Source organism: Melospiza melodia, chromosome 20, assembly GCF_035770615.1.
Source record: "Melospiza melodia melodia isolate bMelMel2 chromosome 20, bMelMel2.pri, whole genome shotgun sequence".
Classification (NCBI taxonomy): domain Eukaryota; kingdom Metazoa; phylum Chordata; class Aves; order Passeriformes; family Passerellidae; genus Melospiza; species Melospiza melodia.
In genome coordinates, this window is record NC_086213.1 from 13,167,592 (window position 1) to 13,183,114 (window position 15,523).

Sequence of the window (15,523 nt, forward strand, 5' to 3'; positions counted from 1 at the left end):
TTGTAAGAACAAAAGACCAGCAATCAGCTGAAAACATGTTAAGAGTTTTCATGCATCTAAAGGCCAATTTTCTTTACAGCTTTGTCCTTTTTCCAACAGATCGTGCAGTTGACTGTGATGCTGGATGTCCTACTTGAACAGCCTGAAAATCCTAATGTTCTGGAGTGTTTTTTCTTGGAAGCTTTGTATTGCTCCTTAGGTGCTTCTCTTCTTGACGCTGGGAGAATTAAATTTGATGAAAACGTTAAACATATTTCCTGCATGAATGTTATTCACACTGAGGGTGTCCTGGCTAAGCCAGGGGAGCTGCCAGGTAGGATCTTGTCATAATTTAATCTGAATGCCATTCATTGTAATAGAAAAGTGATAGTTTTCATGAAGGTGCTAGAGTAGAGGAATTTTGGCTGATGACTTAATGAGTTAAATGACTTGTAAATAGAACAAAGTGTTGCCCAACTTGGTCTATAATCTTACCCTTCATTTTCATCTCAATCAGAATGTTTTCTTAGGAAATATTTCAGTGTCCTAAAAAACTTGCAGTTGCTTAATGGTTTGCAGGTCAGCTGCCAACTTTGTATGACTTCCATTTTGATGGATCTCAAAAAATGTGGGTACCTTGGATGCAACTTGTTCCTGAATATATTCATAATCCTGAAATGAAGTTTCTTGACATTCTAGGTGAGTATAAGATAAAATACAGCAATGATGTGCTTTTAATTCATAATGTGCCACCACTGAGTGCATGGCAACTTAACATGAGACGTCCCTTTTCTGTACTGAAGGTCATCTGCTCAGGTTCAGTTTTGTGATGGCGCAAATCAGTTTCTTTAAAGTTCTTTTCAAAGTCGTTTAGCAGTCATAAAGAGCATTGTGTAATGAAAAAGTGAGGAAAGGATAAAAGCAGTTTCAGTCAATGAAGGTTCTTTAGGAGCTAATAATGCCTTTTAAAAGCTGGAATAGCAGAAGATTCACAGTTTGCTATACCAGAAATTCTAGAAAAACATCAACTTGTAGTTTGGGTATTCAGTAGATAAAAATTGCATTCTTAGGGCTGCTATTGGTTGTTACTTGAAGCCTTGCCTAATGATGCTTTTCATAGTTAGAGACAAATTTGGGCACATTAATATACAGTGATACTCCAGCAAGCACAGGTTAACTTCACTGACACAAGAGATAAATTTATAATCTCTGAAGTTGCTCCAAATGCAGGCAATTCACATAGAAAAAAATTCATCTCTGTAGAGTTCTGGGAAAATGCTTATGATCCAAATAAATCCTGATTATATCCTTGAAATAGGGATTAAATGGAGCTGCTTAACCAAACCATGGCCCTCCTATATGAAAGATAACTTCTTTTTTAGTCTATATATATGGAAGAAAAGATCTCAATGACAAAGACTGAAAAGAGATGGTTAAGCAATAAAAATTTTCCTTCAGCATTGTTAGTGAATTGATAATTCATCTTATGTCTTTGTGCAACTGCATCTTAATACCTTGAGAGTGTGTTCCAGCACTGTTCTATAAATCTAAATCCCCCAGCTGTAGTGCATTTTCATTTAGGCAAGGATTGTGTTCTGCTCTTTTTCAGTGCCCACAGTGGATACCACCCGCACTGCTTGGTTACTGGGACAGATGGTCAAAGCGAAACGCCCCGTTGTTCTTGTAGGTGAATCGGGTACATCTAAGACAGCAACCACACAGAACTTCCTAAGCAATCTGGACAAGGACGTTAATGTATGTGTGAGGCATTTTGTCCTGTTTGTAAAGCTGCATTTCCATTCTTTGCCCTTGTGTAAAATTTGCATTGTGAAGCCTGAGTCTGTGGGTTGCAATATTGACTTGGGTAATGTGACTGCACACTCCAGACCCCAAGTGTGTGACTGATTTGAAAATCATTCAAGATCAAAAATGTTTTGTCCTCTTTTACCTTGTACAGACTCAATTATATAAAGTAAAAATTTCTTGTCAAAGTGCTAATGATGGGCTTACTTTTCTTTGTCACATGTAATTCAAGTGAGTAGTGGACCTGAGCAGCCTTTCCTCTATGTCTGACAGCTAATATAAAAAATATTTTTGAATGCTCCAGTAAAAATAAAAACCAACAAAACAGGTTAGAGTCCATTCTTATAATCTCCTCCTGTTTGCAGCTGGTGCTGGTAATTAACTTCTCTTCTCGTACAACATCCCTGGACATTCAGAGAAACCTGGAGACAAATGTAGAAAAACGAACTAAAGACACTTTTGGCCCTCCCATGGGAAAACGTCTCCTTGTGTTCATGGATGATATGAATATGCCAAAGGTAAGATGTCAATATTTTTTCCAGGTAGTATAGAAACATTTGGGGTGGTACTGACATGGTGCCTGCAATCACAAATCCAGTGTGCATTTAGTTTATCTCCGAGAAGAGGCACTTTTCCTAGAGGACACGTTAGGAGTGTTCACAATCAGTGCCAGAGATTTACAAAGTGTCCCTTGGTCCCTGTAATGTTCTCCTGAGTATGGAAACCAGTATTCCCACAATAAAGCAGTAATTGGTGAGCTGTTGTACTGTGCTTTGATGTATCCTGACTCGTGTGTATGCTTCAGGTTGATGAGTATGGCACACAACAGCCCATTGCCCTGCTGAAGCTGCTGCTGGAGAAAGGTTTCATGTACGATCGTGGTAAAGAGATGAACATTAAATTTCTTCGAGACCTGGGTTTTGTTGCTGCCATGGGCAAAGCTGGAGGAGGTCGGAATGAAGTTGACCCTCGATTCATGTCACTCTTCAGTGTTTTTAACATCCCTTTTCCTTCTGAGCAATCACTGAATTTGATCTACTTGTCCATCCTGAAAGGCCACACTGCGGTAATTTCACTGTTTTTAAAGGATTGCTCAACAGGTGTATTATTTTTAAATAGACATTTATTTCTGTGTTGTTGCGAGATCTGAAATCTTTGTTACCTTTTTTTTTTTTGTACCTAGAACCTCACATAAACCTTTCTTTTCCTCTTCTTTCTCAATGGATTTTACATTGCTTGGATAAGTTCTTGTGTGATACGTAAACATTCAAGCCAGCATATAATTTATAAACCTGGGACTTTGCATTTGCTGATATGTGTGAATGACTTGGTTACAGTTCCTTTAAGCAAATGCACAAAGATCTGAAAATTTTTTCCTGATGAGTGTGAAAATGTAATATAATGCAACAGACTGCATTGCTGGCAGGGTACCTGCAATATTAGATAAGAAAAGAGGAGTTTAATTATTCTGCTGTAGAAATCTTGTAGGAATTCCAGTCACCAAGTTTGATGTTATCTTGAGCACTCAGAAGGTTCCAAAGTGAGGATGGAGCCTGCCCTAAACATTTAACTGCAGAATATTCATACTACAGAGAGTTGTTGAACCAAACAGGTTTAAAAGCTGGAAAGCAGATTATGTTTAATATTGTTGAATTCTGTCTGGGCAGTCTCATGAAAACACCTCTTCTTTCTCATGTTTGCAGAACTTTAATGAGTCCATATCAGCCATTTCTGACAAGATTACTCAGTGTACTTTGGAACTTTATAAAATGATCGTTACTGACCTGCCGCCTACTCCTTCCAAATTCCATTACATTTTTAACCTGCGGGATCTCTCCAGGGTCTATAATGGACTTGTTCTTACAGATGCAGAAAGGTAAGAATGGAAAAATTGTCATTAGTGGTCCCACACCTATTTTCTTTTTGGTGACTCTGAATGAAATTGAGGTCATTTGGTACAGGAAATCAGTCACATTTGGTCACTTTTCATTAAACCACAGTGAGAAATAGAACATCCTAAATTGTGACCTTACTCTCTATGCCAAACACTGATGCATGATTCTCTCTTAAATAAGATACCAGAGGTAAAAATGCAAAAGAACTAAATCATAAAGAGTAAAAAGGTAAGTTCAGAATTTGGTCCTTGTTATTAACCATATGGCCTTAGGAATCATGTCAGCTCATTTGGTGCAGTCTGATATTTTGATGTTATTTCAGGTTTCACACAGCGACCCAGATGGTGAGAGTTTGGAGAAACGAGTGCCTGAGGGTTTTCCATGACAGGCTGATTAATGAGGCAGACAAAGAATTGGTGAGTAATTTCTTTCAGTTTTTTAGTAGTCACTGACTATTATTATGGCAATTAATTTGCAACAGCAACACTACCAAGCGTTGGGCTCAGGTCTTGCTGTCTGACTGCAGATTTGTGTAAGCAATATGTTGCTCATTAATTTAAAGCATGGCCCAGGGAAGATTTTTTCCTAAAACAATGTGCAGACTAAGAAAGCAGATCTACTGAAGGAATGGAAAGTATCACTTGGTTTGCCTGTCCAGGAAAATTGATTAGCAGAAGTACAGGTGACAGAGTGTGAAAGAAGTACAGGAGAAAACTCAGGAAATCACTTCAAGTCAGTATTTTCCTTCAGGAAGGATTGTACCAGAATGTCACTGTACAATCAAGTACTAAAAATTATAAAAGCCAAATTATTACACAGTGAATTCAGTTCTGGCTGTTGTGCAAATTGGAAAATGCTTCAAATTATATCTTTAAACACAGAAGAGAACAATGTCAATTGTAAACCTCGAGATTTAGGAGAGAAATTGAGATAAAGTCTACTCATCTATAAGCAACCTGCTTTGCTTTGGAAGTTGCTTAGATAAAAAGAGGTAGGCCAAGAAGGCTTCAGATTTTTCTAGTTAAAACTTTCTCCTCTAAAGTACAAAGATACATCTCCAGCTCAATTTTCACAATGCAGAATATTAATGCAGACTTTGAAACTTTGTGAGAGATCTTTCTGATGAGATGTCTATGAATGCTGAAAAGGGAAGTTTATTAATATACTGTTTACATCAATATATGAGGTGTTTTATTTAACAGATTTCTCCCTTTTTGTTTTGATGTCGTACAGTTGATTGGCTTGAACCATTCTTGAACTGCCTATTAGATAATTTTAATTAAACATAGAATATAGAAGGGGGCTGTAATCTTTGGATCTTCTAGTGACATAAATATATATCACCTTGAAATAAATCAGTGTTTGAGCAAGAATCTGAATTATCACCTTTCTAAGTATGACTGGATTCACAATGAGGTGCTTTGTTGTGTTGCCTGACTCATTTCATGTCTGTGAAGGTACAAGGCCATATAAGATCCTTGGTTGAAGAGCATTTTGCCGATCACTTGGAGCACGTCATGAGGGATCCCATTCTTTTTGGAGATTTCAGAACAGCACTGAATGAGGCAGAACCTCGTTTTTATGAAGATATCCAAGATTATGAATTAGCAAAAGCTCTCTTTAAGGTAGAGTGCATCAGCTGGGAACTGTGCCTGAGGAACGGGCAGGAGCCTGCCTCAAACTGCAGGAAATCTGTTCTCTTCTGTGTGCACACAGAACTTTATGTGCTTCAATGCCCATTTGGGATTTGCAGTGATGAAAACTGAGGATCAGCTACAGAGTCAGCAGTGTTTTCCAATAGTTCATTTTCCCTGAGGAATGGGAAAGGAATAATGCTGCTGAATGAGCTATTTTCTTAATGTTATTAATTGTTTCATTGGTCTCCTAGTAACATTGTTTTCCTTTCTCTGAAGGAAATTTTGGATGACTACAACGAGTACCATATTAAAATGAATCTGGTTCTTTTTGATGATGCTCTGGAGCATTTAATCCGTATCCATCGCATCATCCGCATGGACCGCGGGCACGCCCTGCTCATCGGGGTGGGAGGCTCAGGAAAGCAGTCCCTGACCAAACTGGCTGCTCACACTGCTGGATGTGAGGTTAGTGACCCTGGGTCTTGGCTGGGAAAAGAGACAAGGAAAGTAGAACTGTGATTGGGATTAAACTGGGGATGGGAGTGAGTCAGTCAGTCAAGACAAGATCAGGCTGGCAGCTCTTCCCTGTGGAAAGAAACCCAGGTGAGGTGATTGCCAGGAAGTCCAAGGTGATGCCTGTGTGTGATCTGGGCAGGAAACTGTCAGTGCCTGAATCTGGGTTTTGGCACTGGGGAAGGAAAACAAGGATGGGTTTGGTGATGAGCAATTAATTGTCCCTAACTACTGCTGTTGATGCTTAAATGTGTTACAGCAGCACTCCAGTGCTGCTTGAGGAGCCCTGTTGTGATTGATACTGTATTGTTTCAGAGGAAATGTTCCTCTCAGAGGCATTTTACTTAAAAAGGCTTGGAAGGTAAGAACAAAAAAGGAGCATGAACACAAAGCAATTTTGAAAATGCAATCCTCAGGGTTGTACAAATGCACAATTTTATTGATACTTAAATGTTTAGTGATGACTGAGGCCAAACCAACCCCCTTGAGTCTAAGTGGAATTCAGAGTTGCCATCATGTCTTGGGTCCATCTGTGTCTTCTCAGTGTATGTTTTCATCCTTAGGTATTTGAGATCATCTTGAGCCGAGGATATGGACAAAATAATTTCCGAGAGGATTTGAAAATTTTGTATGAGAAGTTGGGTATCTACGACAAGTCAGTGGTCTTCTTGTTCACTGATGGCCATGTGGCAGAAGAGAGTTTCCTGGAGCTCATCAACAACATGCTGACTTCAGGTGCCACTGGCAGCCTCTCTGCTTGTACCCTTGATACAACTATTACTGGTTTACCCTGTGTCCTCTGCTGCTTTCGTTGGTTACACTTTTCAGTACTACCTGAAATGATCTTGTCCTTAACAATGGCTTTCTGGAATCTTCTTACAGTCATTTTTGTGTCTGGAGAGGTTATAGGGTTCATTCATGCTGGTGATGATGCTGCAGGAGTCTCAGATTTCTTCCAAGACTGAGGGAAACTTCAGCTGCATTTGGCCACAAACCCACCTGTTGTCCAATTGGCTTTTGAATAGCATTCACCTGAACTGCAGCAACTGTTCATATGTATATTCATGTATATATGTCCTGAAATGTAGTTTGGTATCTTCTAGCAAATGAAGCAGCTGGAAATGAGCAGCAGCTGGCACTGTGTGACCGCCCTCTCTATAGAAGTTCCTCCACAGTCTGATATGAGAACAGATGAGTTAATTGTATCCCTTGTCTTGTTCTAGTTTTCCCTGTCCCTGGTCTGTCATTAGGTTACTTTGCCACAAGATTGAGAGAACAAAAATGTGAGCTGATGGTTCACAGACATGAATGAAGATTTTCTTAGCAAAGTCCTGTGACATTTTGTATATATTGCTAAAGCCCAAACAAAAATGAATTAATTACTCCTCTAAATCCCAAGTATGACCTATTTTCTATGGGGAGGAGGAGAAGCATAGAGAGATGAATTGGTTCATTCAAAACTACTCAGAATCATTTTTGCAGAACTAGATTAAAATTGGTTTCTCATCTGCCCTATTCCCAGCCATATGGTTTCCTCTTACTGGTGGTTCTCACTAGCATTCTTCTGTCCTTATGTTACAGGAATGGTGCCAGCCCTTTATGCAGACGATGAAAAAGACACCATACTAACTCAGATTGGAGATGAAGCTGCTAAGGCTGGCATGGGCCCAGCTAAAGAGAGTATCTGGCAGTATTTTGTAAGCAAATGTGCAAGCAACCTTCACATTGTCCTGGGAATGTCCCCAGTTGGGGAGGACCTGAGAACATGGTGCAGAAATTTCCCAGGTATCATCTGTACACACTGCTTAGTCCCTTCCCTGTGAAACACAGATTTACAGGCAAGAGAAAAATCTCCTGTGGACACTGAGTCTGGCAGCTGAAACTAAGCAGAGCAGGTTTCATGATTAAGGGCTTGCATTGCATGTTTTTTTTCCAGTTAATTACCACATATCAGTGAACAATATTGATTAGCATTTATCACATCAGTTCATTTTCCAGTTGAACAGCTAGAAATCAATTGGTCATTCTCACTGAACTGGAAATACACAGCCTTTGTCTGCAGCCTCTTTTCTGTAGCTTACAGCAGAAAGTGTGGTGTTAAATCATGAAACTAGGATGGTGGGAAGAGAAATCTTTTGTTCCAAAGCCTGGCAGATGCTGCAGGTGGCTGAAAGGAGTCCTGGGAAACAGGAGAGACTCGTGAAAGAGGGGTCCAGGTGGGAATGCTAAACCAGGCCCTACAATACATTATTGCAGCTCTGCACTGTGTCCTGTAGAGCCTAAGGAATGGTACAGTGGGGTCAGCAGGACACAGGGGCAAAGCTCATCATTTACTGTCAAAATCAAAGTATGGATTTTGTGGTAAATTCTGTTTCTAAGAAAGGGACAAGACTAATTTGCAAATTTTTGCTGTAAATAAAGTTAGAGGATTGCCTATTTGATTAGGGCTTAGTTTTACAACGAAATTTTTCAAATAACACTGTCCTTTTATTTTAAGGTCTTGTCAACAACACTGGTATTGACTGGTTCTTGCCCTGGCCTGCCCAGGCCTTGTCTGCAGTTGCACAGTCCTTCCTGGGTATGTAACATGTCAGTATTTCAACCCATTAACCCTTGGCATAGCCTAAGAAATATATTCTTTACTTTGGAATTATTGTACTTTTCACAAGTTCATTTCCTATTGTGCTTGTTACCTTGAGTCTAAATGGGTAATGCAAAAGCCCAGTCAAAAAATGTCACTGCATTTAGAAATGTCACTGTATTAAGAAATGGTAGTTTCTTAATCAAATAGATTTGAAAATATTTAAATATTTAACACTTCAATCTATGATAACATTCAAGTTCCAAACTCTGCAGACAATGTTACTGACTACCAGGAGGTCCCTTTGGCCTTGCTTTTTGCCCCAGCAAACAGACTTGTTTTGTGGCTGGCTTAGATGTACGTTTGGTGTATTCTGAAAAAAAAAGCCACAAATCTTTGAATTTTTTTTTTTTTCTGCCCAATTTTAGCAAAAAACCCACGCATCCCACCAGAGAGCTTCCAGTCAGTGGTTGACCACATAGTCACGGTGCATGAATCTGTAGGGGATTTCAGCAAGAAATTTCTGGAGAAACTGAGACGTAGAAATCATGTCACACCAAAAAATTATCTTGATTTTCTCAATACCTATGCAAAATTGCTGGATGAGAAAAATGAGTTCATTTTAGGTAAGACTAAGTAGATGTTTTCTCCTGTTTAATCAGTGATTTAAGTATTTTAAAAGCAAAATTTCTGGTGAGAATCCCACATATTATCCAGAATATGCAAAAACTCTGTTAGTACTATCTCAAATGCTGTGCTGGCACACAGCTGTGGGGCTGTGTTTTGACATTGACCCAAAATCCTGGCCACACATGCATGTTCAGACTCTGTCAAACAATGGGCTCTCCTCAAATCCTTTTGTGAATGAACATGAGCCAGAATCTTCAAACCAGACACTCCTCTGCTTGGGGAAGAGTCATGCTAAAATCCAATACCAGCATGGCCTTGCTCAGGGTTTGACTTTGTTCCTCAAGCAGCAATTCTTATTCATACTTCAGTGGCACTAAAATATGTGAAGAGGGTAAAACACAAACAGTGGAATGTGGCAAATATGTTGTGGCACGGGGCCACTATGTCAGCTCAAGTGACTTCATTTTGGCTGGCAGGCTCAGGAAAAGAAAATCTCTCAGTGCACCTCTAAGGTTATTTTCTCTTGGTGAGGTTGTCTGTTGCTGTGTGCTTGAACACAACCAATGAATCACTGACATTTCTCCCTTTTCTTTCCTACCTAGAACAATGTAAACGGCTGGATGGGGGCTTGGTTAAGCTGAAGGAAGCTGCTGTACAGCTGGCTGAGCTGAACGTGAAACTTGCTGAGCAAAAGGTTATACTAACAGAAAAAACAGCTGCTTGTGAGGCTTTGTTAAGAGACATTAAATTAAACACAGAAATAGGTGGGTAGTTTACAACTAGTGAAGTGTCCCATAGACTAAGCAGGGCTCACATCATCTGGGTTAGGCTGGGTGGGGAGACCCTTGAAGAGCTCCAGCTGCTTCTCAAGGTATCCCTCTTGTTCTGTGTGCTGCTCCCAGGCCATGCCAGAAGAGCAGGTCCCCTGCCTTGCCCAGATTGCCATCCTTGCTCCACATTTGGCCCACAATACTTTACACAGTGTTTGCCTGCCCCTGTCTACCCTTTCCAAGGTGTTGGGCATAATGTGGGAAAGGCAATAGCAAGAAAGGCAATTTCTGATTCAGGCATTTAGTATTAGGGGAAAATCAGAGGGAAATATGGAGGAAAAGAGATTATGCATGCTGTTGTGTGGAACACTAACTGTTCCTAATCTGATGACATAGCTGGCAACACAAGTGTTCTGACCTGATGGTAATTTGTGATTTTCAGCAAGAGTAAATGTCTGTTAGTGTATTACTTACTATATGTTCTGTATACAAACTTGAATGATTCATTTATGGTCCTGCCTTTGCAATTACTAGCTGAGGAGAAGAAAAAAATGGGTGAAGAGAAAGCTATAGAGATACAGGAGCAGAATGCAATAATTGCTGTGGAGAAGGCAGAGGCTGAGGCAGCCCTGGATCAAATCAGGCCAATCATGGAAGCTGCCAAACGGGAGGTTGAGAAGCTTGACAAGGCTGAAGTTACTGAACTCAGGTGACTCATTTGTATGTACAGGAGCATAAACTCTTGGAAATACACTCTTGTTTGCTGGGTCTGAGCCTTAACCTCATCTTTCTCACCTGCCTGTGAAGGTCAGGACATCAGGTGCCTGGGTGCAGAGGTCACAACAGAATGCCCTGAGGCCTAGTCCATGCCTTTGCCTTAAGACACTTCTTCCAGGCCTTTGTTTGCTGTTTACCCCATCATTCTCTGGCCTGTGTCTGATGCACCAGAACCTGCTCTGGTTTTTGCCTGAACAATGGCAGTCCAAACCTGTTCATTCTTCCTTTTTCCCTGTGTAAGTAGGAACATATAACAGTTATTTTTCAGGGATACTTTCATAGCACAAAAATGTATTTCCCTGCCTAATTTACTCCTCCCTATGTTTTGATAATTCTTTACATCTTTTTTGTCAGGATTGATATAAAGGCACATCCAGTCTTTGGCTCTCCCTGAAATAGTTGTCCCCAGAATAGCAAAGGCTCTCCCTTCCCTGCCACACTTCAGTTTCCTTTCTCTCATAGATCTCTGGATTTTTCTCCATCTGCTTCACTGCCCTAGGAAAAAATAGCAAGGATCAGTGTTTTGAGCTTTCCACTGCTAAAATCCTTTAGTATTTCATGAATCAAATTGGTTCTTGAGTTTTTGATTAGTCAATAATTTATTGTCTGGCTTGGGTTATTTTTTTCACTGTTGTGGCTTGTCTTATGTACAAGCTCCCGTATTGCAGTGCCTCTCCTAACAGGCAGTACCCATGTCTGGCCTCATGTGCTTTGTCTCCTTTTTTCACTTCCACTGTCTCTTTCACCTGTTTTCCAGGTCCTTTGCAACACCCCCGAAGCAGGTGCAGGTTGTTCTGGACTGTATTCTTATAATGAGAGGTTACAAAGAACAAAACTGGAAGAATGCCAAAGCCATGATGGCTGACACAAACTTCCTGAAACTTCTGTTGACAACAGAATTTAGGGAAATTCCATGGAGCAATGTGAAAGCTATGAGAGGTGAATTCCTGTTCTGGGTATTGCAGTGAATATAGGATCTTGTTAATGGGAACAGCCAACAGAGTCTCTTTAATATTCTGACAAATATTTCCTATTGTCTGTCACAGCATTGGCTGGTGCTGCTGATAGGAAAAGCTATTTTTTTGAGGGTTTGTTCACAGTTATTCAACTCACTTGCAATATTTTTGTGTTTGCCAATTTAGCTCTCTTAAAGAATCTTAATACTACCTGGGCTGAAATGGAAGTTATCAGCAGAGCAGGACTGGGAATGTTAAAGTTTGCTGAAGCAGTGGTGACCTACTGTGATGTAGTTAAAACAGTCAAGCCAAAGGAAGAAAAGGTAAAATGTGCTGGAATCAAACTCAGAGGAGGTAGAAACATGATCCTGATGGAAAAGATAATACTTGACCATTTCATAGACTGCCCACATTTCCTATTGAAGTGCTTAAAAAGTGGTGTTTAGGAGAGCTACTGTAGTAGCAGTGAGGCAGGTTGTCAGGCATAAATCACTGTATTTGTTGTGTCAGGATGCTGGGCCATGGGTTGCCATCCTTGAGGGATGCCAGTGCTTGAGGGATGAGGGAGGAACATGTTCAGTTGGAATTTTGTAATCTAATGTGCTTAGAAAAACACAGTTTAGAGCTGTTTACTAAAAACAAACTTTAAAACCCATGGCATTTGGGCAGAACAGAGGTCAGTAGTACATTAAATCCATGTTCCTTAAGCACAGACCTTTGATTAGCTTTTTCTAAGATGACTGGAAATTCAACTGTCTTACCAAAGGAAATGTAATGTCCAAGAGATGACACTGGAAAATTTTGTCAAGAAAAGGTTCTTTTATACAACTGACTACAGAGCAAGTATATTCACTAGACGATGTGTCTGACTTTGGAGCCTTAATATTGTTATTATTAAGCAGACAAACCTCCCCTTTTGTCAGGAGGTCCTGCTGACCTCCAGTGCTTTAATACTCCTTGTGGGTACAAAACTGGGAGATTTTTCTGCTTTGGAATTGCAGTGTCAGACCATGATGTGTGTTTGGGATAGGGAGAGGAGAGTGACAGTGTCAGTTATTTTGGCTTACACTGTTTATTACCAGAACACTTTGAAAGATATAACACAACCAAAAGAAATGTAATAACTTACTTCTTCTCTCTAAAATCCTCCTGTCCTCTGCCACTCTTATGTTTCCTTCCAAATGTACTCTAGGTGGCCAGGCTGGAACGGAACTACGAATTAAGTAAGCGGGAACTGGAAAGGATACAGGCAGAGCTGGCTGCCATTCAGGAGGAGCTTAAAGCTTTGGGGGAAAAATTAGACCAGACATTAAAAGAAAACCAAAAGTTACAAGAAGAAGCAGAGATAATGCAGAGAAGATTAGATGCTGCTGACAAGCTCATTGCTGGCTTGAAATCTGAGAATGAGAGGTAAATCTAGATCCAAAGAGGATAATTTTTGACATCAGAGGTTCATGTGTCAGGGATAAAATCTTCAGGTGGAGACATTTTTGAAAATATTGCTTTCTATGCTGTTTGTTTCTGAGAAGGGCTATTATCTGTTCTGAACTAATATCCATTAGCTCTTGGAAAATAACTGAGATTAAAGGATGAAAGTTCAGATCAACTCAGTGTCTGTGACCCCCATAATAGCAAGAGAAAACTGATTCTAAATTTGGGGGTCTGTCTCAACCTGTATCGAAGTAGCAGGAAATCCTGCACATAAACCTCATCTTCCTGGTACAGAATCTCCCATATAATTATTTCAGGTGGTCAGATGAATTCAAGGAATTAGAAGCAAGGAAAGCGAAGTTGCTTGGAGATTGTCTGCTTGCTGCTGCTTTTCTGTGCTATGTGGGAGCCTTCAGCTGGGAGTTCCGTCATGAAATGCTCTATCAGGTGTGGCATGAAGATATTGTCTCCCGAGAAATCCCTGTCAGCCATCCATTCAAGTTAGAGGCCCTCCTGACTGATGAGGTGGAGATTAGCAGGTATGTCCAGTCAGGAGAGCCAGGGACTGCTGGATGTGACGTTTAAAGTGGGAGTCTGGAGCTGAATCTGTAGCACAGAATTGGCATTGTGGGTGGAGGTGCACAGCCATACCAGAGAGGGAATCTTACTTTCATGTCCTGATTAACAGGGGCCATTTATTGTAACAATCTCTTGTACTTAACATCCAGGAGCATTCACTGAACTTAGACATCTGTAATACCATTTCTAGGAAGTTTATCAGGAGTTCTGTATAAAATATGTTTCCATAACCCAGCCAGTGTCTTTTCATTGACTTCAATGGGTTTGGCATTAAATCCAGCCCCATGGAGCCCATGTATCAGCTACCACAGGATTGCTCACAGTCAGTGCTTTGACAGTGAGTCAGTCTGACTGTGACACTGTCCCCAGAACCACATGCACTGTGTGTTTGTCTGATTGTGTGCTCAGTGAGTTGCATAATTTTGCTGACAAATGAAATGTGCTGCTCTCCCATTGAGTTTTCATCCCTGGCTGGTCTTTGGTCCATCCTGTTCCCAGGTGGGTTTCTGAAGGATTGCCCCCAGATGAGCTGTCTGTCCAGAATGGAATCCTCACAACGTATTCCAGCCGCTTCCCACTCTGCATTGACCCACAGCAGCAGGCATTGCATTGGATTAAGAAGAAGGAAGAACAAAATAACCTGAGGGTAAAGATGAAAGATTGCTTTACCTCATTACTGATTGTTTTCAAAGCTGCATAAATATCTGTCACCTTGAATGGGGAACCAGTTATATAGCACAGAATTATTGAATGGTTTGGATTGGGAAGGACATTCTAGTTCCACCCCTGGCCATGGGCAGGGACACCTTCCACTATCCCAGGGTGCTCCAAGCTTTCAATACTGCCAGGGACTGGGCAGCCACAGCTTCCCTGGAAACTTATGCCAGGGCCTCATCACCCTCACAGGGAAAGATGCCTTCCTAAATATGTAATTTAGCCTTGGCCTTTTTCAGTCTGAAGCCATTCCCCCTTGTCTCATTGCTAAATGTGCTTGTCCAAAGTGCCTCACCATCTCTCTTGGAGCCCCTTTAGGTTTGGAAGGTGCTAAAAGTCTCCTTGGAGCCTCCTTTACTCCAGGATGAACCGCCCCAGCTCTCTCAGCCTGTCTGCACATGCAGAAAGAGTCTAACCAAAAGGCTGATGTAGATTGTGATTAATCTCAGCTCCAGGATGGAACTTCCATGTAGGAGACAATAAACACATTTAGAGGCACAACTAGAACTTTAAAGGGTAATTTCCAAATGGAAATTATTCTCAGCTAATCAGAAAAGAAGCACCTTACTGCTCTGTGCAAGTGCACATTTATATCATCAGAGGAAAGACAAAAAACAGCAAAGAACAAACTTCAGTACTGTTGGCAGCTACTGCAAAATAATAATGTTCAGCAAATTGAATATCAGTTCTCCTTTCATGTTTTCCCATTGTTCTCTTGCAGATGGCTACCTTTAGTGACCCAGATTTCCTGAAACAACTAGAACAGGCCATAAAGTATGGAACCCCTTTCCTGGTGCACAGTGTTGATGAATACATCGACCCTGTGATAGACAATGTCTTAGAGAAGAATGTCAAAGTTGCACAGGGGAGAGCATTCATTGTGCTGGGGGACAAGGAGGTTGACTATGACAGTAATTTTAAAATGTACCTGAACACCAAGTTAGCAAACCCAAAGTATTCTCCCTCTGTGTTTGGCAGAGCTATTGTTATCAATTATACAGGTAAGCTGAAGTGTGTATATATAATAAAAATGTAGGGGTTGTGCTGTTGTGCAAATTTAGGGCCTGGGTCATTGTCTCAACGAAACTAAAAAATTCATACTCTCCCTTATACTCAGCATCTGATTTAATAGAAAGTCCTTCTCACTTCTCTCTTCTAATCTGCAACTGAGCTAAAAATCTCTTCCTGTCCTGGTCAGGTGAGGATGCTTTGGTGGAATCAAGATGCACAGTCATTAACCAGATCACTCTGTTGTATT

The 15,523-nt window shown here is 40.7% G+C and overlaps 1 protein-coding gene across 1 annotated transcript in view; it reads left to right on the forward strand.

Moving 5' to 3' along the window:
* The window catches only part of DNAH10 (dynein axonemal heavy chain 10), a 49,606-nt gene that overhangs the window by 23,179 nt on the left and 10,904 nt on the right, over positions 1-15,523 (forward strand). Inside the window, exons 41-61 of the mRNA XM_063173490.1 lie at positions 100-313; positions 559-678; positions 1,589-1,734; positions 2,148-2,300; positions 2,588-2,848; positions 3,486-3,658; positions 4,000-4,093; positions 5,135-5,302; positions 5,591-5,779; positions 6,391-6,562; positions 7,409-7,612; positions 8,325-8,405; positions 8,837-9,034; positions 9,641-9,802; positions 10,343-10,517; positions 11,343-11,524; positions 11,728-11,864; positions 12,734-12,951; positions 13,290-13,511; positions 14,050-14,197; positions 14,987-15,266. Of these exons, the coding sequence (XP_063029560.1) occupies positions 100-313; positions 559-678; positions 1,589-1,734; positions 2,148-2,300; positions 2,588-2,848; positions 3,486-3,658; positions 4,000-4,093; positions 5,135-5,302; positions 5,591-5,779; positions 6,391-6,562; positions 7,409-7,612; positions 8,325-8,405; positions 8,837-9,034; positions 9,641-9,802; positions 10,343-10,517; positions 11,343-11,524; positions 11,728-11,864; positions 12,734-12,951; positions 13,290-13,511; positions 14,050-14,197; positions 14,987-15,266 (3,697 nt within the window). The remainder of the gene's footprint in view (positions 1-99; positions 314-558; positions 679-1,588; positions 1,735-2,147; positions 2,301-2,587; positions 2,849-3,485; positions 3,659-3,999; positions 4,094-5,134; positions 5,303-5,590; positions 5,780-6,390; positions 6,563-7,408; positions 7,613-8,324; positions 8,406-8,836; positions 9,035-9,640; positions 9,803-10,342; positions 10,518-11,342; positions 11,525-11,727; positions 11,865-12,733; positions 12,952-13,289; positions 13,512-14,049; positions 14,198-14,986; positions 15,267-15,523) is intronic.